Source organism: Vulpes vulpes, chromosome 9 (assembly GCF_048418805.1).
Source record: "Vulpes vulpes isolate BD-2025 chromosome 9, VulVul3, whole genome shotgun sequence".
Taxonomy (NCBI): Eukaryota; Metazoa; Chordata; class Mammalia; order Carnivora; family Canidae; genus Vulpes; species Vulpes vulpes.
Window position 1 is genome coordinate 34,548,576 of NC_132788.1, and position 27,159 is coordinate 34,575,734.

At 32.8% G+C, this 27,159-nt stretch overlaps 1 protein-coding gene across 19 annotated transcripts in view; it reads left to right on the forward strand.

The window, feature by feature from the left end:
• ZMYM2 (zinc finger MYM-type containing 2) overlaps positions 1-27,159 on the forward strand; it is a 105,311-nt gene that overhangs the window by 51,179 nt on the left and 26,973 nt on the right. For 16 of the 19 annotated variants that reach the window (XM_072719780.1, XM_072719783.1, XM_072719788.1 and 13 more), the window contains 8 exons: positions 3,362-3,512; positions 3,993-4,108; positions 6,791-6,907; positions 9,067-9,217; positions 11,645-11,817; positions 19,047-19,212; positions 19,740-19,774; positions 26,708-26,837. In XM_072719780.1, the coding sequence (XP_072575881.1) occupies positions 3,362-3,512; positions 3,993-4,108; positions 6,791-6,907; positions 9,067-9,217; positions 11,645-11,817; positions 19,047-19,212; positions 19,740-19,774; positions 26,708-26,837 (1,039 nt within the window). Of the gene's footprint in view, positions 1-1,304; positions 1,380-3,361; positions 3,513-3,992; positions 4,109-6,790; positions 6,908-9,066; positions 9,218-11,644; positions 11,818-19,046; positions 19,213-19,739; positions 19,775-26,707; positions 26,838-27,159 lie in introns of those variants that run through there. The other 3 variants (XM_072719795.1, XM_072719797.1, XM_072719796.1) reach the window with 1 other exon arrangement.

Below are 27,159 nucleotides of genomic sequence, written 5' to 3' on the forward strand. Positions count from 1 at the left end.
TTGATCTTATTCAAATCTTAAAACATTAATGTTTCTTGCAGTAAATGGAAAAAAAATTGTTTCTTGTTTAGGATCCAATCCCAGATCATAGGCCATTATTTCTTTAAAAATGTTTATCTCCTCCCCTTTCCCCCTTCTTTTGAAACTCCAATTCCAGATATATTAGATCCTGCTACTGTCCCATGGTCCTTGTGGCTCTATTATTTGTTTTCTTTTTTTGGTCTTTTTTTTCTTCTTCATTTTGGAGACTGTCTATTGTTGTTATCTTTAATTTTATTAATCTTTTCTAATATTAGTCCCATGTGGTATATTTTGTGTCTCAGATCTTGCATTTCTCATCTCTAGAAGTTCCATCTGGATCTTTTTTATACCTTTTATTCTTTGCCTCATTATGTTCATGTTTTCTTCTGCTTTCTTGAATATATCAGCATATTTATCATAGCTCTTTTAACATTTTTGCCTATTTTCATAGCTGTCATTTCTAGATCTGTTTCTACAGCTTGATTTTTTAAAAAAAATTTGTATATAATGAGTCATATTATGTTTTGTGGAATGTTTAAAAGCCATTGTTTCCTATCTTTTGTATAGTTTTCTGGTTTTTAAAAGTGGGAGGTTGAGTCTAGTTTCTATACTCTATCATGGCAGAGATTGGAAGTCCTATCTGCTTTAATCTGAAATAGTTCCCTAATCTTTGTCTTTCATGACCTTAACATTTTTGAATACTATAGGACGTTTAATAGAGTGCCCCTCAGTTTCAAGTACATCAAGCTTTTATCTCTTGAGTACCTTCCCCTGTGGTTTACTTACTTGGTCAAAATGTTATAGTATGTATTATCTACAATGTAAAAAAAATTAGGGGAAAGTTTTAAAATCATGTGATGATTAATTTGATATTCATATGGAATTGGGTGAAATTTAAATGCAAGGCACCATTACCTTACCAGTATCTTGTTATAATTAGTTCTACCTTATTCTTTTTCACTAAGTTTGTAAGTAGGTTTATTTTCTCCCGTGCCTACATGGGAAATATAATAATTGTGAATTTGTTCCAATTAATTTCATTTTTTTACCTTACTCAATGTATATGTATAGGATGAATGAGATTTAGATATTATTATTTTGATTGTTTACACATAAAACAGAAAACATGGCATGAACGGATTTTTTTTTTTTTTAACTAATGTTCTTTTGTTAAATGGGTCCTTTTATTTTTGAAGTAGTGGTGGCTATGAAAGTGGCTGTGTTAAAATATTTTCAATATTAATGATTCTATCTTTCTGATAGTACTTTCTCATTCTCTTCAGATAAAAGTATTTGTCAGTGTGGACCAGTTGCTTAGCTCCTTGTTTACTTGACCCAATTCAACTGGTCTACTTTTTATTGGTACGTCTTAAAACTTACTAATTACTTAACCATTCTGCCAATAAAATTATTGTCAACTTGAAAGATGTTTCTAATAAGTTAAAAAAAAATCTAATCTAAGATTAGATTACATGGTTGGACATTTATATTGATAAAAGAGTTCTTGATGGGTGCTGCTACATGCAGGTCTTATACAAACATCTACTAAGAGCTGCTTGCTTTTTCTCTCTCTAATCCTGTGATCTAATGGCAAGTGTCCTGATATTTTTAGCATTCCTAATTTATACTGTGGTGCCAGATTTTAAACATTCTTTTTTCTTTCATTGTTTTATTGATGTGTTTTCTTTGACCCTTTTCCTATTATAAAAGTTTGAGTTATCATATAGGCCTCAGGAAAATATTTTGTCATTTCAAAACAAAAAACCAGCATTTTCTTCTGTTGTCTTTGTAATTTTGGGAGAATCGTAATTAGACTTAATAAGTTTGCGGCTACTCTTCTCTCTTCTTTGTTACCATTCTTTTACTGTTGATGAGTGTTTCTTTTTGCAGTCTATCAGAGATTGAAGAATGAGTTGATTTCCACTTTGAAAAGTAAAACTTAGGACTTCCTTGAAGTGATATTTAAGTAAATGAGGACTAGGTGGTATTGGTTATTTTTTATGATACCAGAATGAATATAACATACATGCCTGGCACATAAGTAGCTAGAGTTTTTGTTTGTTTGGTTTTGGTTTTGGTTTTGGTTTTTTATCAATTCTTCTATTTGTTGTATGCTGAGAAAGTTGTATTTTTTTCTTTTTCTTTTTTTGATGTTAATGTTAGTTACTTGTTTTTGATTATTTTACCTTCAATTTATTACCTTTATTTTCTAAAATCTTGTGGCGTTCATGAAATTTCTCCATGCAATTTACCCATTTTGTTATTTTTGGCCTGATTGTCATCTTCCCTGACATCTAATAGTCATCCATCCATGGAACACTTTGAGGCCTTTTCATATTATCATATTGTATCTAGACACTGTTTGGTATGACAATGAATAAAATCTCAATATCAGGTGGAAAGATGGATACAATTATTTTGTAATATATGTAGTATTTGATTTAACAGTTTATGATGGTTGTGTAGCCAGCCTCTCAGAAGAGAGATCAAACACAAGTTGTACCTTAAAGACTTGTTTTTCTTTATGCTTGATTTCTAATTGTGACTATCATGTTTTTAATACAAATACAACAGTTCATCTGCTGTATTTGTATTTTTGTTAAACTGTGTATATTTCAGTTATATTACTTTTATCTAATAAGTTTCAAATGTATCTTCTTTGGTCTTACCATTATATATTTTACCTTGTTTCTTTGAGTTACATGTTGGCAAATACTCTTGCCAGAAGTATTGACTGTTCTTATCTCTTGACTTAACAGCCCCAAATCCTGTTAAATGACATTTTTTTTAGTTTAAAAACATTTAAAATAATGTTTTATTGTGGTTGAATGAGGTTTTAAATGTGATATACATAGATGATAATTGGTTTTAAGAGAAGTTCAGAAGTTCTTGAGACAATAGCACAGCTCAATGGAAAAAGTATTTAACATCAAATTATCCTTCTGAAGGACCCTAGTCCTTTGATACAAGGTTTATATGTTGTACGTCCATTTAATTTATTCCATCAAATGACAAAGAGGTGGTGTCATGGTAAACAGAAGACTCTGTGCCTTTGTTTTTCAGTTTTTACTTTACCTATATGTGGGAATTCTATTTAATTATAATAGAGAAAAGCCCTATTTTTTGAAGGAGACTTAGCTGAGATCATTACTTTTGTTTGAACCTAATTTAGTTGCATTGTAGTTAAGTTTGCATCCAGATGAAGATTTCTGACCCACCAAACCTAATTAGAGATTAACAGAATTGTTTTTCAGAGAGAAAAGGTGTACTAAAAAAAATGATAATTTTTTCTAATTAAATTATAGTTCTCTTAATTATCTTTTTATGTTTCAAATTTTAGAAATATGGAAAACTGACCACTTGTACTGGTTGCCGAACACAGTGCAGGTTTTTTGATATGACTCAATGTATAGGTCCTAATGGATATATGGAGCCATATTGTTCAACTGCTTGCATGAACAGTCACAAGACAAAATATGCAAAATCACAAAGTAAGTTTCAGATATTTGGAAAATTAAAAAAAACCTTAATAACATGACTGATTTCTTAACTACTCTTTCCCCATAACTTTGTTTTTATACTTGTTTTTAACTCTATACACTATTTTTTATTTTACCACGTTAAACTTTATTACTGTAGACTTCTTCAATGGCTTTGACCATTCCATATTTCTTTTATTTTCTTTAATTATAAGTTATTGGTGGAGTTCTGTCCATGTCTCCAGTAGCTAAAATTGTTTTTCCTTCCAAAGATCTAAGACAGATTGTTTCATATATCCATGTATATTTTAGAGACATGATGTCAGACTCTTTATGACAGTATTTTTTAAGGTGCAGATAATCTTGAAATTAATAAAAGAGTAGTTTACAGGAGCTTCCACTAAAAAAATTACTCTCAGAGGTCAATTAAGATTTTGTTGTAGACTTTTATCACTTTATAGAGAAATCAGATATGTACCTTTTCTCTCCTAGGTTTGGGAATTATTTGCCATTTTTGTAAGCGAAACTCTTTACCTCAGTATCAAGCCACAATGCCTGATGGGAAACTGTATAACTTTTGCAATTCCAGTTGTGTTGCTAAATTTCAGGTTTGTTATTTATTTTAGATAACTCTCACTCCCAGTAAAATACACATAAAAAACAAACAGTGTACTGTGCTTTATCTTTATTTAATGTGCTAAGTTTTGTATATAGTTTGTTGAGTGTCAAACTGCAGGGTGGAAATTATAGGTAGAGTCACAGTAGTAGACATAGCTGCAGCAGCTTACCACTTAGAATGAATAATCTAATTGCCTTTTAAATTGTTATTTATGATGGAGACTTTAAGGAAAATAAATTTTAGTATAATTGAGCTCAGTGCCTGATGTCTACTATTTTCTTAGTTGATAATTTCAATAATATGTAACTTTACGGGAAATTGTTTTGTGATAAATGGTGAAGGACATAGGTGTATTTAGCCTGGAAGTGAGCATAAATGTCTGCTTCATATATTAGAAATATGCCTTGTAGAAAGGGGATTGGACTTGTTATAGTGGACCCTAATTTAATTTTAGATGAGTTTAGGGAGACATTTTTCATTTTCGTAAATATAAAGAACTTTCTGACATAGTTCTTCAAAGTTGATTATGGATAATCTCAGAAGGTAACTGGAAGTAATCTCAGAAGTATTACTGGAAGTGTGAAAACATAAACTTACTGACCACTGGGCAGGAAGAGTTGAAAAGGGGATTCAGCATTAGTTAAGTAGAATGAGTAGGTAAGTTTACCTTGCTGTAGATAAAAATTTCAAAGTATTTATTCAGAGGTTCAAATCAGTATATAAAGTGATTCCAGTTAATCTTCCAGCAGTTCTACAGTGTTGCAGACACTGTGTTCTGTGTAAGTTAAACTGAAAATGCAGTCTCTTAAGAGATCAGCTTGAGATCTAGTTATAGTAGATCTATAGTATTTATAACCATTATTAGCATTTAAATTCAGGTGGTTATTAATTCAGCCAGGTGAATGTTGTTTTTATTAATAGTTCTAACCTTGACTGTGTTTAGGTAATAAACCATTCTCAAGACTAAACTTTTATTTTGGAAGTTGGGATCATGGCCATTGATACATACTTAGAGTGGTAAACGTTGCTTCTGACTTGTTGGCTTTTTTTAAACCAGAAATTAAGGAGTGAGGATTAATTAGATGAGAGAACAACAGTATCTTTGGCATGCTGTTTCTCAGATTTTAATTTTCTTTATTACTTTTTGGTGTTGGTAAAATGAAATGTTAATAGAAAATGTTTTAGCTACTTTTTTCATTTAAGTAAAACTTATATTGCCCATGATTTGATGAGACCATTGGTATATGCACATTGTATATTTTAAGGAAAGCACTTAATGTAGACCCTTATTTCTGGGGAGTGCATCCTGATAAGTCTGTAGGCAGCCTCATTGCTGTAACTCTGCATAAAAGTGATATAAAGAATAGAAAACAACATTTTTTTCCTTTATCTTAAAGCAAACCATAGATTTTGAACTTTTGTTTTCATTAGATGTTTTTCCATTTCAGAATAAGGTATATAGGTAACAGGATAGTATTCATTTATTTTGAAAGTATAGTTGACTTTAATGAACAATTTTTTTTTGAAACATTAAGGGCCCTGTTGCTGGTTTTTATTTAAAAAACTTATTCACCTGCTATCTTAAAATCTGCATGTTTTAGTTTTTAACGGATTTTAATTGTGTTGTATGATGCATGGAGAAGTTTTAAAAAATGATAAGGTTTTCTTTTTTTATAAAGATGTTTTTTCCTTCTCTTCACTGTCACCCTGAAAAAATTTTTAATTTTAATATATTCAGAAGATTATATGTAATATGCGATATATATTAGAGAATGATAATGAAATATCAGTGTACTCACCACTCAGGTTACAAATTAGAACAAAACTTAATAGAATTATTTATTAGGGAGCGTGGGAGAGTGGATGTGTGTGTGTGCATTCACCAGCGGTGGAGGTGGAGGGCAGAGGGAGATGGAAAGAGAATCTCAAGCAGACTCTCTGCTGAGTGGGGAGCCTTGTGCAGGACTCTGTCTCACAACCCTGAGATCATGACCTGAGCTGAAACCAAGAGTCATTTGTTCAACTGACTGAGTCACCCAGGTGCGCCTGGCACAAAACTTTTTAACCCATGTATGCTTATATCTTTTCCTATTCTATAAATTGTTTTAGCTTCTTAAGATGTAATAAAACTAAAATTATTGGCATCAATTCCAGTTTCTAAATCTTTTTGCCCCTAACTTTATAAAAGAAATGATCAGTTTAAAAAAAGTATTATAGGCTGTTTTCACTGATAGACTTGGAATTAAAATGATAGCAATATTGCATGTGAGACAAACTATTACTTAAGATAGCTATTAGAAAGAACTAGGAGCCAGGCTTTTTAAAATGTTTAAATACTAGTTCAGAACTTGTTCACCTTTAACTATTATTTGCTTATATTTTCTTACAGTTAAAAAATCATACCTGAGCTGTGTGATTTTTTTTCCCTTTTCATGTTATTTTAAAGTTAATAGTAGTAATTCTGTAGTAAAAAATGAATCTCAATTTCATAAAATTTAGTGTACTAATATAATTTTTAAAGACAAAGCTCAGAAATGTAATTTTATGTATTGAGGAAATATTTAAGGAAGATACATACTATTTTTTTGGACATAGTCAATATATAATAGTAGTGGCAAATAAAAATTCTAAAATCTGTATCAGACTCAGTATCTTTTGTTCTTTGTTTTAGGCTCTAAGTATGCAGTCATCTTCAAATGGCCAGTTTGTAGCTCCAAGTGATATTCAGTTGAAATGCAACTATTGTAAAAATTCCTTTTGTTCAAAGCCAGAAATCCTGGAATGGGAGGCAAGTTCTATTTTGTTATGAATATTGTCTTGCTTAAATGAGAGTCTAGTAAAATAATAATGGTGTTTCCATTTGATGACCTATTTCTTAATGGATAAGGATTAGTTCTTCAGATATTGTGATGATTGAATTATTTACTTTCTTTTGTGGGAATAAAATCAACAAAGGATCTGATTATTTGGTCAAACAAAAATTATTGAAGTCCTATTCACTATACGTTATATTTGTAGTAGTGTATAGAAAGTTATTTTGTTTAGTTTAGCTGCATACTTGGAGCATCTGTTTATACTGTATTTTTCCATTTTCCCCCATCCTTATAAATATTGTCTGTGAACTATAATATTTTATATTGCCTGCTACCTGTACAAATTAGAATTTGTCACCATGTTTTCATTTAAATTTTTAAAATTTATAATTTTATAAAAGAATCCTAATAGAAAGTTATTTAACCTTTCTCATCACTCTTGCCTTCACCAGTTTATTAATTTCCTTTGCCATACATTTTGCCATTAGCAAAACCTGATAATTATTTTTGTTTAAATAAGGGAACAGTAATGGATGGATGTGTGGATGGATGGGCAGTGGACAGACCTGCTGAACATTGCTTTCTTGATCAGTTTTCATCTTTGGCCATTCTTTTTTTTCACCTTTTTCGAGGGCATGGAATATGTAATAAAATAGTGTACAAGATATAAGTACCAATAATAGATTGATTTTGAGCTACAACTTGCTAGTAGTTATTGGCAAGTCACTCAGTAGCTGAGTCTTAGGAGAAAGATTACCAGAACCTGACTACATGATTAGTAAAGTACTTTGGAAGTCTGAAATTTCATTATTTTAATACTTTAGTCTCTAGAAAATTGTTTAGCTTGCTATTTTGTTTGGTGCTTTCTCAAGAGCATTTAAACCAGTTATTTTTGCAGACTGTTGTTGGCACCCAGAGATGGTTTTTAGTGAATAACACCCTCTTTAAATCATATGGCAGGAAAAATGTTGAAGGCCTAGTAAGAATAAAGGAATGGTAGGGAATGAGGAAAAAAATCCATAAACAAGCGCAATGAATAATGTTACATAGGGAATAAAGACCCTGCCTAAATTGAATTTTGATAATACTAGATGAAATTGAGGTCCTTTCTACCATCTCCATGTTAGTGCTACCTGGCTTTTGTAGTCTTGGTGTTGCTTTTATGAACATGGAGGTTAAGTGTTGGAAGGAATTAAGAAACACATTCAAACTGAATGAGAGTTGAGCCTGTCACTCAGGCGATTGAGAATTCAGGGGTCTCTTCTTCTCATTCCATGGTTGGCATTTGCAGTTTCCTTGTTGCTGTTTTTCCTCTTGTAATTTGTATGTCCATGATGGGGCAACTTTCCGCTGATGATTGCCTTACTATTTGAGTTGCTTCCTAGACTCTTGCACCTTCCTTGTCTTGGTCTTCAGCTATCTTTGCCAACTGTTAGGTAGATGGATTAGACCTAGTCTGTATCCTCCATAATAACAGAGGGGAAAAATTGCTGCCCTGGGAATTGTAACTTGTTTATGTTTGGCTGGTTTTTGGAAAGTACCTTTGGCTATTGTAGTTTTGGGGCCAGGAGAAATAACTAGATAATACTATCCTTACTCCATTCAGGGGAACCAACTCAGGCTAAAGTTTAGCAGTACACTGTGTGATGGCCCCAAATTGAATATTTTGTCCATGATAGGTCTGTTACTATTAAGCTGCGATAGGAATGTGATTGAGTCTACTTGACTGTACTCAACAAAGAATATTTCTTTTTGAGTCAAATTGGTGTTAATGTCATATTTCTCATCTTTTTGTAGTTTACCCATGTTGTATCTTCTATTGTTTTTCCCCCATTTCTTCAGTTCCCTTAGCAACACCAGACTGCCATCTTGTTCTAGTGATACTTTTACTATTTCACTGAGTAATTTTTGGATAGTTAATGGTATTGAATTTTGTGGAGTTCTTTTTAAATAAAGCAGTGAATTAGTTAAATAGTTGTCTGTGGCCTATAGGAAATGTATCCCAAGGATTACCAATCACGTTAACTAGGTAAATGATTTAACTTTGTTTCTGTAAAAGTGGCTTGTTTATTTCTTAAACTTGTTCTTGAGGTGGTTGTCAAATACTTACCAAAGGTTCCCATTGTGCATTTAGAACAAAGTGCATCAATTCTGCAGCAAAACTTGTTCAGATGACTATAAGAAGTTGCATTGCATAGTTACATATTGCGAATACTGTCAAGAGGAGAAGACTCTTCATGAAACAGTAAATTTCTCTGGCGTTAAGAGACCTTTCTGTAGTGAAGGCAAGTGTATATACAGTGTTGTTCATAACTTTTATTGATATTTAATGTTAATTTTTTGCCAAAATATTTTCAAAATATATAACTACATATGTCCAGAGTAGCTGTACAATTTTAGTGTAGCTGAACCAAAAAAAAAATTGAATTTGATTTTCTACTGACTTGTTTTGTTATTTTAATTTGTAGATTCTAGGCCTCAAGGTATTTTATCCCTAAAAAGTTGATAACCGTTTTTCCCATTAAAAGGAAGTTTTAAAAATAAAAATATTATATGTCATTTCTCAACATAGAAATTGTGATCTGAAAATTGATTTTCCAAGTGGATTAGAATTACTTTCCATTGGGTTCATTTCCCTGCCCAGCTTCCTGCCTAGTCTACAAAGGTTTTCAGTATATCAGAAAAAAAATCATATGTGGCATTACTACAATGGGAAAATACTTTTAGGTTTTTAATTTGGAATACCAGGCAACACTGCCTCTTGTTATTGTATACTCAATAATTCCTTTTCTCGTCTCATTTATACTTTGCTGCTCTGGTACCAGGCAGCTGATTATAGAAATGAACTGTTCTCATTCTAATTCTCCAGAGATAGGAACCAGGATTGTAACTGGGTTTTGGGCTCTTGTTATTACCTTTCCCTAAATGTCACATTCTCTCTAAGCTGGCTTTCGGTTTCTATTCTTTCTTTGGCCCCAGGCACTAAACTTTCCCAGCTTTTCTATCAGCTATCCTCATCTGTTGTTTTCCAGTTGTTTTTTTTTTTTTTTTTCTCCACTGGATCCACTTTTTATATGAATTTCTACTGCTAGTTAGGGGCAAGAAAAAGGTTGGAAAATCCTAAATGCCAGCAATATTGAATGGCCAAAAATTCAAAAGATCTATTAGTCCCTTCAGTTAGTGCCTTTGTCTAATACATTATACATTTCACATATAAGGTTATATATGTAAGAGGGTACTGCTTATAAAACAAGGCATTCCTGTTTTTATAGGTTTGAGTACATTTCATCTGGAATGAGAAAGGTAACCATGTTTACTGTTAAGATCATAGCTGTGATGAAAAGTGACAGTGTTTCATTGAAAAGATTGATGCTGAATTAATTTAATTCTACACCTGAATTTTTCTGCAGTGAGAGTCTTAGTGATTCTTAAGTCTGAATATATTGGTGTTGATGGCTAACATACCTATCCACGATCTTGTACCATTTAGATAACATGGATTTTATTACTAAAATGAATAGACAAGTAGCAGCAAATAAAGAATTGGCATATAAGAGTCTAATATGCAATTGGAGGGACTTAATATCTCTAGGCAATACAAGGTAAAAAAGGACGTATGTCTTCTTCCTGTTTAGTAATGTATTTTGTGCTTTTTCTAACTGCACCTAGTTCTCTCCTGGAACTTGGCAGAAATAACAAAACATGTGTAATACCTGGTACTACCATCAAAATCTAATTAGAAACTAGACAAAGCTTTAATAAAGGTATAATATTAAGACTTTTAAATATAGTTCATATTAACAGAAATCATAGGATAGTACATAATTGCCAAATAAAATGATAGAAAACAATTGCAGTTTGAGTTCACAGATAAGAAAGAGTATTTAAAACTAGGTTTAATAAAGATTTTGCAGAGGAGGTGTAATTTGAGGTCCTTAGTAATGGGTGAGTAGGATTTCAGTAGATAGCAATGCAAGGTCATTTTTATGTGGCACAGTATTAGTAAAAAGTATGGAAATTATTTATTTTTTATAGAGCTATTGTAGAGATTAAGGTTGATATGTAAAAAGACTTAAATTTAATGCATTCATATAGCAGATAAAATAAATACTTTATTAAAAGAATATGAAACATTTTCCCTGGACAAGTCAATATATGAATAAATAAATAAAATAAATACTTTATTAAAAGAATATGAAACATTTTCCCTGGACAAACTGGTTTCAGTTTTACTTTTCTTAAGGTCCTTGTAGGGTGACAGAAAGGTAAGGCTAGAAAATTTGGCTTTAAATGTCTACTTAGCTGAGTATATCTTTAAGTTTACTCAGTGCTTCTCAACAATCTACATTGTTTCTCTAATGCCTATTTATGATGTTTACTACATACTATATAAACATGATAGCTTAGCAGGAATGTATTTAAATAGAACAAACAAAATAGTTACCAGATGTTACTAGATTTGAAAGTCTTAGAACATTAATTATTTGAATACACATGAGATCTAATATAATATTCCATGTTCTGTTCCAGTATTTACAGGTTGTTGTTGATCATAGTAGATTTCGGTTTTGCTCAGAATAAAAGGACTTTATATGTGAACTTATAGACACTTTGTAAAGCCAATGATCTATTTGATTTATAAGCTTTTTCTCACCTCAGAGAATAGTTTTTGATTTTTTTTTGTTTTAATATTAAAACCTTGTATTTTTCAGGCTGCAAACTATTGTATAAACAGGATTTTGCACGACGTTTAGGATTGAGATGTGTTACTTGCAACTATTGCTCTCAACTGTGTAAGAAGGGAGCAACTAAAGAACTTGATGGTGTCGTGAGAGATTTCTGTAGTGAAGACTGCTGTAAGAAATTTCAGGATTGGTACTACAAGGCAAGTAACTAAAATTTTTTATTATAGCAGCTGCTTTATCCAATCTTTAATAAAATATTACAGTTACCATTACAAATATGGTAGCTTATTTACTTAAAAAACGTACACATACTAAGCCCAGCCCAGATAATAGAATTGATTAAAATTTTTGTCATTTCAGAAAGTTTTTCTGTGTAACTTGAGGTAGCATTTTTACTTGTCTTATAACTTACCTATTCCCAAAACTAGAATATATCTTTATTTTCAGCAATACAGTTTAACCAAATGGATTATTTCTCTAAAATTTATTGTCTTTATTTCACCAAATATAAACAGACTACTTTATCAGTGTTGAACATTGTTTTAGATACTTAGGATGTATTTTAAAACACTTTGTTCCTTTTCACCTTTTTAGTTGTGGATCTTTGGAGAGTTTCAAAGTGAAAAGACACTATATGGATAGAGGCCAAAAATATTTAATTTGAAACTATAAGTGTGTGTGTGTGTGTGTGTGTGTGTGTGTGTAGTATTATAATCTACTTCTAGAAAAGATAATGGACTTTTTGTCCATTAGATTGTTTTTTTTTTTTTTTTCCCCTAGGTGAGAAAAATTAGTGTAAATTTGGGCTTTGTTTGGTCAGATACTACCCAAGAAAAAGTAATTAGTTCATATGTCCATAACATGGAAAACCATCTCATTATTAAAACTTCATTATGGGGGATCCCTGGGTGGCGCAGCGGTTTGGTGCCTGCCTTTGGCCCAGGGCGCGATCCTGGAGACCCGGGATCGAATCCCACGTCGGGCTCCCGGTGCATGGAGCCTGCTTCTCCCTCTGCCTGTATCTCTGCCTCTCTCTCTCTCTCTCTCTGTATGACTATCATAAATAAATAAAAAAAATTTAAAAAAAAAAAACTTCATTATGGTGGCACTCCTAAAGCATGTGAAGACAGACATCATAACTTTAAAGCTGTGAAATATTGCTAAAAGAACAAAGGGTTAAAATGGTTGAAATATATAGAATATTATTTAGTTTATTTAATGAACGTGATTAGTGTTAATACTATATAGTAGAATTACAAACATTCTTGGTGTAGTTCTTGACTGTCTACAGCTCAACATATCAAGTAACATTTTTTAAATATTTTCTTTCCAAGTTGAAAGAGGTTGTGGAGGCTAAGAGTTTTGGTGTAGTTTTAAAATTACTTCATAATTTTACTGTTGCTTCTAATTTTCTTACCACTAGGGGCACCTGGGTGGCTCAGTAGATTAAGTGTCCAAGTCTTGATTTCAGCTTGAGTCAAGATCTCAGGGTCATGAGATGGAGCCCCATGTCTGGCTCTATGCTCAACATGGTGTTTGAGATTCTCTCTTTCCTCTTCTTGTGTCCCTTCCCTGCTCAAGCTCTGTCTCTAAAATAAATTTTAAAAAACTTAAAAAAAAAATCTTTCAATTAAGGTTCAAATTTTAGAAACACAGGATAAACGTACTGACACTCTCTAACATTCATTTCTTTTAGTCTAAACCAACCTTTTGTTTTATTATAGACACTAGCAATTTTGAGAAATGATTCAAAATGTTACTTTAGTAGCTTTAAAAGCTCAATTTTGTATAATACCTACAAATACTGTCCACTGTTCAGGAGGTTTTATTAATGAAAATTTGTTTTGTACTCAAAATAGTAAAGTTATTTAGTGACTACAGATGGGAAAATTCCATTTTATTCTTATTTCCTGTCATCCTTTGTTTATTTTATAATTTTAGAGACAAAAATTGTTACCATGTGATAATGATGATTCTCTGTTGCTTTACAAATTTCTGCCTAATTGTGTAATTGTGAATCCAAACCTTTAATATTTTAAAATCCTTTTTGGAGGATTTTGTTTTTTGATCACAGAACACTGAATGTATGTCTCTGTCTTCTTTCTTTGAATAAATTCTTCTTGCCTTCTTTTATATTATTTAAAATAGAGAAGTCTTGGTTATTTTGTTTTTCTTTTTTGGGGAAGCAAAGAAATGTTCTTTGGCAAAAGACCACATTATTCTAGATGTTGCCATTTTTCCATTTTTCTGTTTAAAGGATAATTGTGTCTAATGTTTTTATTTACGTAATGGTTAGTGATGAAATTTTGGCGAGGCAGTGCATTCCAGAATATATAATAACATGTTAGTTAAATAACCAGTTGTAATTGTCTGTTGGCATAAAGTCAATATTCTGTACATTAAACACATTTTTATTATTATTCCTTATCTTATTTTAAACTTAACAAATGTATAATATGCACAGTGGCATTATTACATACTATACTAATCTGAGGAATTAAGGTAAGAGCATTTTTGTGATATGGTAGGGATTTGTAAAGCAAGTAATGATTTTTCTGTACAATCAATAGGAATACCAGCTTTCAGATGAAGAAGAGTTAACTCTCCTTATTCATCATTGGCTTCTTTGTGGCAGCAGCCAACACTATAATCAAGGAAAAACTTTGTTCTGTATGCTTTCTACTTGAGTCAAAATGTATTTTCTTAGACCTTTCATGAGTCTCTTCTATTCACTGCTACATCCTGTCATCAACTTGAAAACGTAGTAAGTTGAGTCTCAAACCGAATTATGATTTCTTTGACCTTTCCTCTTCCACTTTTTAAATTTAAAACTCAAGTTTTAGGTTTTAGTTCATTAAAAAAAAATGTGACCCTTAACTGTCCAACTTTGATTAGAAAAATAATTTATAAAAAAAATGCCTCATCAAGGAAACTTTAAAACCAGAAGCTAGCCAGTCCAGTTGTTAACTTCACCTTTAGTCATGAGCATTTGCTTCCTCACCAGAGGAGTGCATAAATTGTATTTTCCACTTTCTTATCTTTGTGCCTCAATTTCAGAGACTATCTAGAGTATAAATAACTTTACATTTTTTAATTATTTAAATTAAATTTAAATATTTATAATTATACTTTAAATTTTTGGCTTTTGTTTCTTGACAAGATGTTTTGAATGGTCTGTTTTTTGGTTTATGTAATGGTTTGCATTTGGATTTAAATAGAGGTTTATTAAATACTGTCTTCTAAATTGGAATACAAAATATGTTGAAATCATGCAACCAAAAAATGTTGAGAATAAGGTTAATGTTTTTTTCTTCTCCCAGATAGTTTTTTAGAAGGAGGTAGATTTTACTATTCCTCAAAATAAATGTTTCCAGGTATAATGTGAAACCAGGTGGGATAATAGTTCTTTTGATCTCTATAAGTTTGAAATTTTAGGAGAAAAAGGGCTTATTATTGTAATGGAATAATAGTGAGGTGTTTGATAATGTGAAGTTAATTCAGAAGACCTAATGTTTCTCCAGACTCCTTCACTGTACTTAGTAAAACTAATAATCTTTTAAGTGTTAAGTGTTATTACTTGAAATTACAGTTCTTTAATGAGGATTTTGATTTGTTGTACAAACCAATAGTGAATGGCAGCCTTCTTTAATATGAGTGCCCTGCAATACTATAAAAGTATTATGTTTTATGGGCTTTAATCAAATTAATACTTATGTTTTAGTAAATCTTAGTTATAAAAGGATATCTGGGTACAAAATATTGGGGTTTTAAGTTCTGCCTTTTTTGATAAATTGCTGGAAATACTGATTTAAAAAAATACTTTGTTTTTGAAATAATTTTAGAAAGGAAATATCTAATATTCTTGCTTTAAATGTGCTTTTTGGGTAAGTGGAGAATTCTTGTCACTGGACTGCTTTGCCAACAATCACCTCTTTTATCACTGCATTTTTTTCTTTATATAACTGTGGTGTACTTAGATATTAGGAAGTCATAAGTAATGATTTTTTTAAATGGCTGTAAAATCCCCTATTTCATTCATATTCATGGATTCCTCCGCCTCAAAATTAGGTCTGATTAGTCAAATGAGAAACAAGTAGATGAGCAAGTTAAAGTTAAACGTAGTGTATATATATATATATCAACCAAAAATGAGTATTTGAAACTGCCAAATAATAAGGGACTGCATCAGTATAGGCTCAGTGACCTATTGTTGATTATTGAAGGAGAGATTCAGGTATTAGCTGAGATGTTAGATTAAGATTTTTGAATTAAGAACTTATTTTATTTAGGTTTTTGAACTGGTTACTGTTACCCACTCCTCCCTACCCCCAATAACAGACATTCCCCTGATCTACCACTAGTAGATGATGAAGTGATAATTTTTAAGCTAGCAACTTAAGTCATACTCCAGTTCTTTTGTTTTATAAAGATTTATTTATTTATGAGAGAGTATGCACATGCTGGGGGGGGGGGGGGGGCAGAGGGATAGAATCTCCAGCTCGACTCCACCCCAACTGCAGAGTCCATCAGGAGATACCACAACTCATGAGATCACCCTGAGACAAGATCACCACCTGAGTTAAAACCAAGAGACACTCAATTGACTGAGGCACCCAGGTGCCCCATTCTTCGGTTGTTATGCTGTAGAAATACTAAGGTTTTCTAAGAGTTCTCTCCTGTGGTTGGGGGGGAAGTGGTTTTGGTAAGGAATCTTGGTCATTTTTAATACAATTAGCTATTTTATTTTATTTATTTTATTTTATTTTATTTTATTTTATTTTATTTTATTTTATTTTATTTTATTCATTTCATTTCATTTCATTTTATTATTTATTTTAAAGATTTTATTTATTCATGAGAGACACAGAGAGAGAGAGAGAGAGAGAGAGAGAGAGAGGCAGAGACACACGCAGAGGGAGAAGCAGGCTCCATGCAGGGAGTCTGATGTGGGACTCAATCCTGGGTCTCCAGGATCACGCCCTGGGCTGAAGGCAGCGCTAAACTGCTGAGCCACCTGGGCTGCTCTAGCCATTGTATTTTAAACTCAACTCTGAACACTTTACCCAGAATTTGAATGAGTGTCTTAGAAAGAAAAAACAAAATGAAAATGAAGTTCACACTTCTAAAATTTGATTGAACTTGGAATTAGTATTGAGTATTGTTGTTATCCTTCCATTCTGAAAAAACATACATGTTTTATATCCATTTGTGAATTGGCATTAATTTTGCTCCTCGGATATAGAGAAGTCATCTAAATTTGAATTGGCATTAATTTTGCTCCTCGGATATAGAGAAGTCATCTAAATTTGTTTTGAACCCTTTGGAAGAAAGGAGCTTCGAGTCTTGTTACTATAAAATCCAAATGTCTATAATTATAAAATAATGAAGTGATTTCATTGTTCAGATTCTTTGAGTCGAATGTACTTGGCTTTATGTCCTTTACCTTCTAAATTAATGTGTAAATGGAAATATTTTAATCAGCATAGTACATATAGTAACTTGAGTTTTATACAAATTGTTTTAGGTTTTAGATGTTACATTGAGAACCTTCTTGCAGCATTTTACTTCTCAAGATTTTTATTCTCTAGTTATTCATATTAATTCATTTTGTCTTTCCATTGTCTTTATAACTTGATTTACTAAATAAAGCCCAGTTTTTGATTTGGATTGTCTGCTTGGAATCCTGTCTCTGCATTTTTAATGTTTGGCCTTAAACAAGTCACCTCATTTCCAGTACTGTGATTAGGACTATAGACAGTAGATATAACAACATACTGGGCTTTTATTTTTCAGGTTCTCAGTGAATGAGAGGTAGTTGGGCTACAACTTCACTTTTGCTATGTCCTTGTATTGTTTAGATTCAATAATTAGAATGTTAAATTTTATTTTTTAATTTTCTTTAGAATGTTAAACTTTAAATTTCTTCCTTTGTGCTTTGTCTTTGAGTGTAAAGTATAAAAAGGGAGCCAAACCTTGAAACTTTGAATACTTAAAGGTTATTTTAAAGAACAGTTTTTCAGTGGTGACCAGAGACCTTTTCCATTATTGAGTAAAATATGATCTGGTTGATTGTAAGTGCTAATGTTACTGAAGTTACCACATGATATTACCAGCAATATAAAATTTGAGCTCACAGTTTTTGGACAAGAGATGTGATATTGGCATCACTTAATAGTCATAATTTATACTACAAATCTTCATTCATTTAACATTTATTCAGCAGGAGAAATACCTGACCTGGAGAAAAAAAAGAGCCTGTGTTCTAACCTTGGGGTATGTTTGTTATATAAGACCTGTTTATCAACACAATCATTTATTAATATTCCTGACTAGGAATTTTGACATAGTATTTATTCATAGAACTCCTATTGAGAAATAAAGTGAGAGATTTCAGAACCCACAGTATAGAACTATAGATTATTTAGGTAGTAAGGAAAAGATACATGATTATAATGAACTTAATATGCATTGTTTTATCAAAACTTCTAAAGTTGGTAGTTACACCAAAGGGTAATTAAAATATGGTAATTTATTTCTACTCTTAACTGGATCAAACAATTATGAAAAGAACTGTATTTGGAATTATTCATATCTTTTGGTCCATGCATTGATGAAGTTGTTAAAAAATAGTGAAAATGGCAAAATCTAGGGGAAAATGGGTTCACTAAAAAATGAAAATCTGTTCCTGGATTATGGATTCACCATCATAAGGTTTAATTTTTTTATGTATGAATTTTACTAGTTGGGGCTGATTGTCTTCAAATAGGATTCTTTTTTAATTAAGTATTTGAGTGTTTTAAAATATGAACTTAAAGTTTTTGTTTATAGTTAAATCAATATATTTAATAAAGCTCTTTTATTAAACTGTTGAAAATACTTCAAATTAACATCCATGATTTTCTCATAAGAGCTTGCTTAAAATTTTTCCTGGTCTTAAACATCTTTAAATTGATTTCTCTTGAGCTGTCAAGAACACAGGAAATCTGTTTATTAATCAGAGATTTTCAGTGTAATCTGATTGTAGGAAACTTCTACCAGTATATCATTAAAGTCCTCAAAATTATTTTAAAATATTAAAATACATTGTATCCATTTGGTCTACTGCTGTTCACTTTTTTTGGTTATCCTATCTATTTTTTTTTGTTTTTGTTTTTGTTTTTTTTGGTTATCCTATCTTTTAATGCTGGTCTTTAACTACTGGTAAGTATAAAAAGGAATTTTGACACTAGGTAAATTGCTACATTTTTTTTCACTTTTATTGTGGATTTTTCCTGTATGTTAATGATTCATATTATTTTTTATTTATCAAATTGTTTTATCACATTTGGCAAAAATCACTGATTAACTTTTAGAAATCTTTTAAATTGCATGTCTGAGTTTTTAAATTTTCTAATTTGAAATGTCTGATACCTTCCTTTTTTTTATTAAGGCTGCAAGGTGTGACTGCTGTAAATCTCAAGGAACGCTTAAAGAGAGAGTGCAGTGGCGTGGAGAAATGAAACATTTCTGTGATCAACACTGCTTACTACGTTTCTACTGTCAGCAAAACGAGCCCAACATGACGACTCAGAAAGGACCTGAAAACTTACATTATGGTATGTAATAGTTTAGATAGTAACTGAAAAATCTGTATAGTAGTTTTTAGTTTCTTAGCTCCCAGTTCAAACTAATGATAATGAATAGTTGATTTTGGACATAGTTTAAGACCAACTTCCATCGTTTGTCTGGATAGAGGTGCCTGTATGAAATTTCTGTAGATACATTGTTTTTTTATTTTATTTTATTTTGAAAACTTAGTGCTAGTTAAAAAAAAAGGCAATTTTAAGTGAAAACCAATTTTAGCAAATTGTATGTGCTGGGTGTTAGGTTGGGAGGAACAATGAAGACCCTTTAGAAGTTGTGACTTATTTACAAGTTAAGCATAAGAATGGTATTGATGCCAAAATAATGAATACTTTCTAAGAGGACTTAGAAATTCCACTTATTTAGCTTTGTATTTCAGCTCTCAAATTTGGTACTCTCTACTTAAAATATTTTCTTAACAATTTAAAAAAATCAGTAACATTTAATGAGAAATAGAGATTTGTGATATTTGTCTTATTTTAAATTTGTTTGTTTTTAGATCAGGGTTGTCAGACGTCCCGAACCAAAATGACAGTAAGTATTGCTTAAGTAAAGTGCTAAATATTGAATTTTATAATGTGGGAATAAATAAATAGTCCAATTTAATTTGATCATCATAATAAAAGGTCTTTACTTTCCTCTGTTGGGTCAGTTGAAGTATTCAGCTGAATTATTACCTAATATTAAGAAACAGATACTTTCATACATGCTTAGGAATATAAAGGTAAATTAATTATGGCCTCTACCCACATTGAGGGAGTAGACATATAAATGGTATTAGAGGTGAAGTACCCATAATTGTTTGAAAAATTTTTAATTTTTATTATTTATTTTTTAGTTTTTATTCATTTGAGAGAGAGATTGAGTGAGTGTGAGGAGGGGCAGAAGGACAGGGAGGCTTGCCCGCTGAGCGGGGAACCCAGCATGAGGCTCTATTCCAGGACCCTGAGATCATGATGACATGAGCTGAAATCAGATAGTTGACTGACTGAGCCACTCAGGTGCTTCAAAGTACCCATATTCTTAAAGGCAGAGCAATACTATGTTTCAAATGATTGACTGACTGATTGTATCTGTTCTTGGTAGCTGTCAAAAACTTCAGAGCAGTTGAGTAGAAGGTTGCCAGATAGTGATGAAATGTAGTAGGAATGTGTTAAGGGCATGCACTATTCATTAGGACAAAACTTCAGGGGGACTTGTGGTGGAATCATGGGAATGTGGTAGAAGGATAGATTGGGCCAGATTATTAATGGCTTTGAGCTTTTATTTCTCAAACAGATATCTGAAGGTCTGTGTTGGAGGCCAGGACTTACAAGTTTTTAAGTATGAGAATTATTTCCATAATGTGTCCTGTGGATTTTTTTCTTTTTTCTTTAGACTTTGGTTTAATACATCAAATTCTGTTTTTATGTTAGCATTTTAAGGCTATTGTGGGTTGAAAGTATCCATTTATGTGTAATGAATAAAGAGAAGAATCAATGTTTTGCTATACTTTGAAGCCCTGTAAGCCTGCCCTCTCATAGGCTGAGTAACAATAATTACCAGTGTCTGAATACTGGTATTTCTGGCATCCTTATCTAAAGGAAGCTCTACAGGAGTCATTTATTGGCATTATATTGAATCTCTGGGCTAGTTTTTGTCCTGATAAGAAAGTATAAATCAATGCTTCTTAGGTCTGGCTACACATTAGAATCACCTGAAGAGTTTTTGGAACTTTCTAGTGCCTAGGCACCAACTCAGAAATTCTGTGTTTTAAAAAGTTCTTTGGGTGATTTTAGTATGTAACCACCACTTTAGATCACTGACCTGGATGAAATATTGGTAATTCTACCTTATTCTGTTCAGTTTTTGCTTTTGATGTTAATAATTAGAATCCTAGAAAAGTAAGAATGCTTTCTCCTTTGCTTCCTCCCCTATATGTCATTCCCCCGCCTTGTGGAAATGTATTTAAAATCAGAGAGTTCAGAAATACATTTAAGTATTCAGTTGAATCATGTCATTTTAGTAACAGGCAATTTTTATCCATGATGAGGATGTGTTTTGTTAACTTTGTGTAGCCATAGGCAACTTGCAACCCTGTTTCAAATATGTAAGTTGTAGACTAAGGCTTTAAGGCCCACTTTTTACCAGCACAATATGAAATGCTTTTTTTCTCTCATAGCACTTGAACCACATTATATGACAGATGGAAGGGTCTAGGGAAGGATATCAGTGTGCGACAGCAACTATTGTCTTTTGTCTTATAAAAGCTGTCTCCCATCTTTTCCTTGTAAGCTTTTGAAATCTTTTAATTCCCCACCCATAAACTAAAGGGTGAGAACTTAGCTGTATAATTTATTTATTTATTTATTCGCGAGAGACACACACACACAGAGAGGCAGAGACACAGGTAGAGGAAGAAGCAGGCTTACCACAAGGAGCCCAGTGTGGGACTTGATCCCAGATCCCGGGATCACGCCCTGAGCCAAAGGCAGATGCTCAACCGCTGAGCTACCCAGGTGTCCCTTAGCTGTGTAATTTTGAACAAGTCTCTTTACACAAGTTCTTTGTGTGAATTTCTTGTTTGTAAAATGGGGATGAAGATAGTAACTCTTTCAGGATTATCACATAGTAGGTATTAAACACATGGTAGTTTTTATGTTCCAGACCTCATAAAGGTACTGTGTATAGTAAAGAACATAAGCTTTGGTGTTCAGTGAATTTACTTGAATCCTGACTTGAGAACTTTAGCTCTGTCATCTTTCCCAGGTTGTGTAATTTCTGCACTTTAGTTTTTTCATCTTTACTGTAAAGTGGGATTGATTAAAAGGCCTTCCTCTTATAGTGTTAAGAGAATTAAATAACTCCTTCTATGAGTTGCGTAGATTTGGTGTTTTATGTAATGTCTTAGTCAATTTGAGCTACTATAGCAATACCATATAGATGGGGTGGTTAACAAACAAGAATTATTTTTCACAGTTCTGGAGGCTGGGAAGTCTAAAATCAAGATGCTAGCAGATAACAATATCTGGAGCGAGTCTGCTTCTAGCTTTATAAATCAGCCATCTTTTCACGGTGTCTTCACATTGTAAAAAGGGGCGAGAGATCTCTAGGATTTCTTTTATGATGGCATTACTCCCATTTATGAGGCCTCTGTTGTCGTGATATAATCCCCATATTATGGCCACACCTTCAGATACCATCACATTGGGTATTAGATTTCAACTTACATTGTCTATAGCACATAGTCTCTGGCACGAAGTAAATACTGAACAGATGGTAGCTTTTGTCATTATAATTTTAATTATTTTGGGTTCTCCTCCAATATTCAGTATAAATAGACGTATATCTTGCTTACTGACAGAAAAGTAACAAGCATCAAGTGTAGGTCTTTACTAGGTGGCATACTTTGATTGATATGATGTGATGTTTCTAAATGACAGGAGGGAAAACATTGCATGATCTAGGATATCTATGATTTTGGACCCCTGGTTCTTATGTGAGAGTTCTAGGGGATTTTCCTGCTTGAACCAGGTTACCTAATTTTGGTATGTTGTAGATACTCGGTGCCTATTTGTTAAATTATTCTTCCCATTTTACAGTTGAGGAAGTTGAAACACAAGAGATTGAGTCACTTTCCTGATGTTGCACAGCAGTAGTATTAGGACTAGGTTCCCTAGCTCTTTGTTCATAGCTCTTTTTCTTAGCTGATTAATAATGTGGTTTGAAATCCTGATGAATCTAGAATAGTACCAGTCCCTTGGCCATATGCATTATTTGTAACTTGAGAGATATGTACCATATAAACAGCTTTTAAAAAAATTCTTGAAAAAATTTCTATCTCTTTAAATATGCACAGGTAAATTTATTACACAGTAAATGCTTTAAGTACAATTGATCATCATTTGCAAATTTGCCATTTCCCTAAAATATATTTGTAAACCCTAAATCAATACCCATGGTATTTTCAAAGAAATTTGCAGACATGTGCAGAGTGGTAAAAAACGTGAATCTCCTGAGGCATATCTTCTCCTGAGTTAGAACAAAGCAAAGCTTTCCCTTCTTGTCACGCCTCACCCTATAAGCAGGTGTCCTTTTCGTAGTCTAATTAGTATTGTCTTTTTCGTTTTTTGTCCTTTTTGTTGATGATTTTTACTTTATAAAAGATCCCCCAAGCATAGTATTAACATGCTACCTATGTTCCTAAACACCAAAAGGCTGCTCTATGCCTTATGGAGGAAATAATGTGTATTAGGTGAGCTTCATTCAGTTTGGCAGTGAGTTTAATGTTCGCAAGTCAGCCATATGGTACAATGAGAAAAAGGAGTAAGAAATTCACAAAAGATGAGGCAACTCCAAGTGTTGAAGTAAAATCTATAGTACATGGTGAAGCAATGGAAAAGAAGTAAGATTGATTATATTTATGGATTCATGGACTTAGGACTAATTAAAAAACAAACAAACAAACAAACAAACAAACCATAGTGAAACAGCATTGTTGTCAGGCTTTCAGCTTATAATGTGTTACCCAGGATCAAGAAAAAGTTACTCTTCTTGCCTACAGCTGGCTGGCTCACACATTTCAAGCAAAATGGTATGAAAAATATTAGACTTGCATGTGAGATAGTTTCTGCAGGTTAGGACCAGGATGCTGTGGAAGAATATTAGCGAAATGTTAACATAGGAAACAGGGATATGCATTCAGGAAGATCTCAACACTAGTGGGACTGTGACTTGCTTTCACAAGGTCAGTGGCAAATGAACCTAAATAATACAAGTGGTCTTCAAAGCCCCTGACTTTAAATCATTTAGAGACCATACAACCTTGCTATTGTGTGCCAAAGCCAAGGGTAACTTCAAACCCCTCTTGGTACATAGAGCCCAAAATCCATGAAAAACCCAGGGAAAAAACTGAACTGTACATTGGAGGTGGAACAAAAAAGCATGAATGGTATCTAAAATATTCTGGGATTGGTTCTCCCAACTGTTTCATCCTAGAAGTCGAACACTGTCTCCAGAATGAAAACCTTGCTTTGAGGTTTTATTACCAGGTAATTCCATTGCCTTGAAGAAAAATGCCTATTTCGGTTATATTTCCTTTTATGCCCTCAAACACACTCTCTCTCATCCAGACTCTCAATCAGTGCATAATTAAAGCTTTCAAGACCTACTTCATGAGAAAGCTTTCGAGCCTCCGTACCAACAAGGAAACCACCTTGATAGGTTATTGGAAATTAGTCACTGTACGCAACATTATTTATTATGTTGGCACAGCTTAGGACAGGATCAAGCAGGCTACTATGAGTAATTGTTGGGAAAATGTTTGACCAGACAGTGTGAAAAGTTTCAGAGTCTTTGAAGGTGTAACAGAAAATAAAAAGAACAGTGTTAAAAACATAATGTGTATTGTACCAAATAAGTGAAGAACACTTTGGGGACATGCATGTGTTTGAGAAAGTTTGGTAGAGAGGGCAGTAGAGCCCACCGATGAAGACCTTGACAAGATGACAAAACAAGGCATCAGTTCAGTGATGAAAGTCAGCCTAAGACTCCCAAGAATGGCCAAAATACTGGAATGGAATTCTGCCTTGGGAAAAATTGTCAGTGACCTGAAAAAATATGACCCTATGCTTGAACAAAGCCCCAAATTTAAGTACCACTGTGTTTATCGTTTATATCAAGATGCCTAAAAGCCAAGCAGACAAGGCTGCTTTCATTTTTTGAAGCCCGTTTGGGAGGGAAAAGTGCTGACATTGTCAACAAGACAATGAAGAGCCAACTCTTGAGATAGAACTGCCAGATGTCACCATGTCACCTTCTTTAACTTCTTCCTCTTCTACAGAATAATTGCCATCAACCTTTCCCTTGGTTTTTATGGGCATACCAAAGGTTGAGAGGTTTAACCACACAGTGCACTGCCCCATTGTACATTCTGCAAGTCCACTAAGAGTAAGATGTTAATGTTTTTATAAAACTTTAAATATTTACTCTTTTTTCCCCCAGGATTTTATTTGCATTAATGCACAATATACAGTATGTGTTAACAGGACTGATTATGAGTACCATACAGTATGTATGTACTGTATCTGTATACTGTGCAAATGTGTACACAGCTGAGTGAGTCAATAATCCTAGTACAGTATAGCACATGTAAATGCTATAATCATGTGTTATAAAAAAAACATGGCATATAATGATTTGTAAGAAATGTATATGAAAACAAATGTGTTTTAAGAGAAACACTGTTATGTATTGATCTGTTGATGAAAATGATGTGACCAGAGACTTGTAGGAACCTAACTTTATATTTACTATTGGAGTAATGATTCAGTATTTACTACTTAAGTATTCATGGTGACTGTATAGAAGTACCTCAGATATTCTGTATTCTGTACCTTTTTTCCTTTTTTTAAAATAAATTTATTTTTTATTGGTGTTTAATTTACCAACATACAGAATAACACCCAGTGCTCATCCCGTCAAGTGCCCCCCTCAGTGCCCGTCACCCATTCACTCCCACCCCCCACCCTCCTCCCCTTCCACCACCCCTAGTTCGTTTCCCAGAGTTAGGAGTCTTTATGTTCTGTCTCCCTTTCTGATATTTCCCACACATTTCTTCTCCCTTCCCTTCTATTCCCTTTCACTATTATTTATATTCCCCAAATGAATGAGAACATATAATGTTTGTCCTTCTTCGATTGACTTACTTCACTCAGCATAATACCCTCCAGTTCCATCCACGTTGAAGCAGATGGTGGGTATTTGTCATTTCTTAATGGCTGAGTAATATTCCATTGTATACATAGACCACATCTTCTTTATCCATTCATTTTTCGATGGACACCGAGGCTCCTTCCACAGTTTGGCTATTGTTGTACCTTTTTTCCTATATTAATAGGTGGTATGGCGAGCACCTATGTTTAGTCCCTTATAGACAGATCTTTAGCTTATTTTAAAGTGTGTTTGTGTGTGTGTGTGTGTGTGTGTGTGTGTGTGTTACAGGGGATGTTGTGGGCAGGGGAGCTTCTCAATTGCAAATAATGCTACAGTGAACATGGTGAAAACAGCTGAGAGACTATTACCTAGGACACGTTTCTGAAATTATAATTGCTGCAACATACAAGAACTTTTTTCTTTCTCAAATAAATTTAAAAGAGCCTAATTATTTTCAATATTCAGGTTAACAATATTGTATTTTTTATTTAAAAGTGAAAATGGTCTTTTTATGTTTTTAAAATAATATGCTGGTGGTAGCCATTCTACGGTTCTGTGGAATGATTTCTCCTGCTTTGTCAGTACTTAGGACAGATTCACAGTGATCCTTTCACATTAAGACTATTGTAAACATAGTAATAGTAACATAATTTGGTTATACTCTTAAACTCTTGTCTGTTCCCTCACATCACCTAGAAACCAGATATTCATTAACACTGGGAAGTAATAAAAATTAGAGGCAAAAATAAAATGTTTCTCTTTGCTTCTCTGTAGGGTTCAGCACCACCCCCTTCTCCAACACCTAATAAGGAAATGAAGAACAAAGCTGTTCTTTGCAAACCTTTAACAATGACGAAAGCTACTTATTGTAAACCTCATATGCAGACCAAATCTTGTCAGACAGGTAACTTAGGAAAGATTGCCTTATATACTTTCTTATACTTAATACTTCTCTTCCTGAAATTCATGCTTTCCTCAAATAATAGGCTATGGAATGTATTTGTTTGGTCACTTTGTAATTTTCTGTTTATTTTGCTTATCTGAGTTTAGACATGACATTGAGAATACAGGTTTCAAGGTCTAATTATTTAAAATAATTAGTGAAAAATCAATCCCTTAAAGGCCCAGAATATAAATTATGTCACAAGTGAAAAAAATGCTGTATCAAAAATTTCCTTGGGGCTAAATTCACTAAAATTACAGTAATCCCACTGAGAAAGTCATCT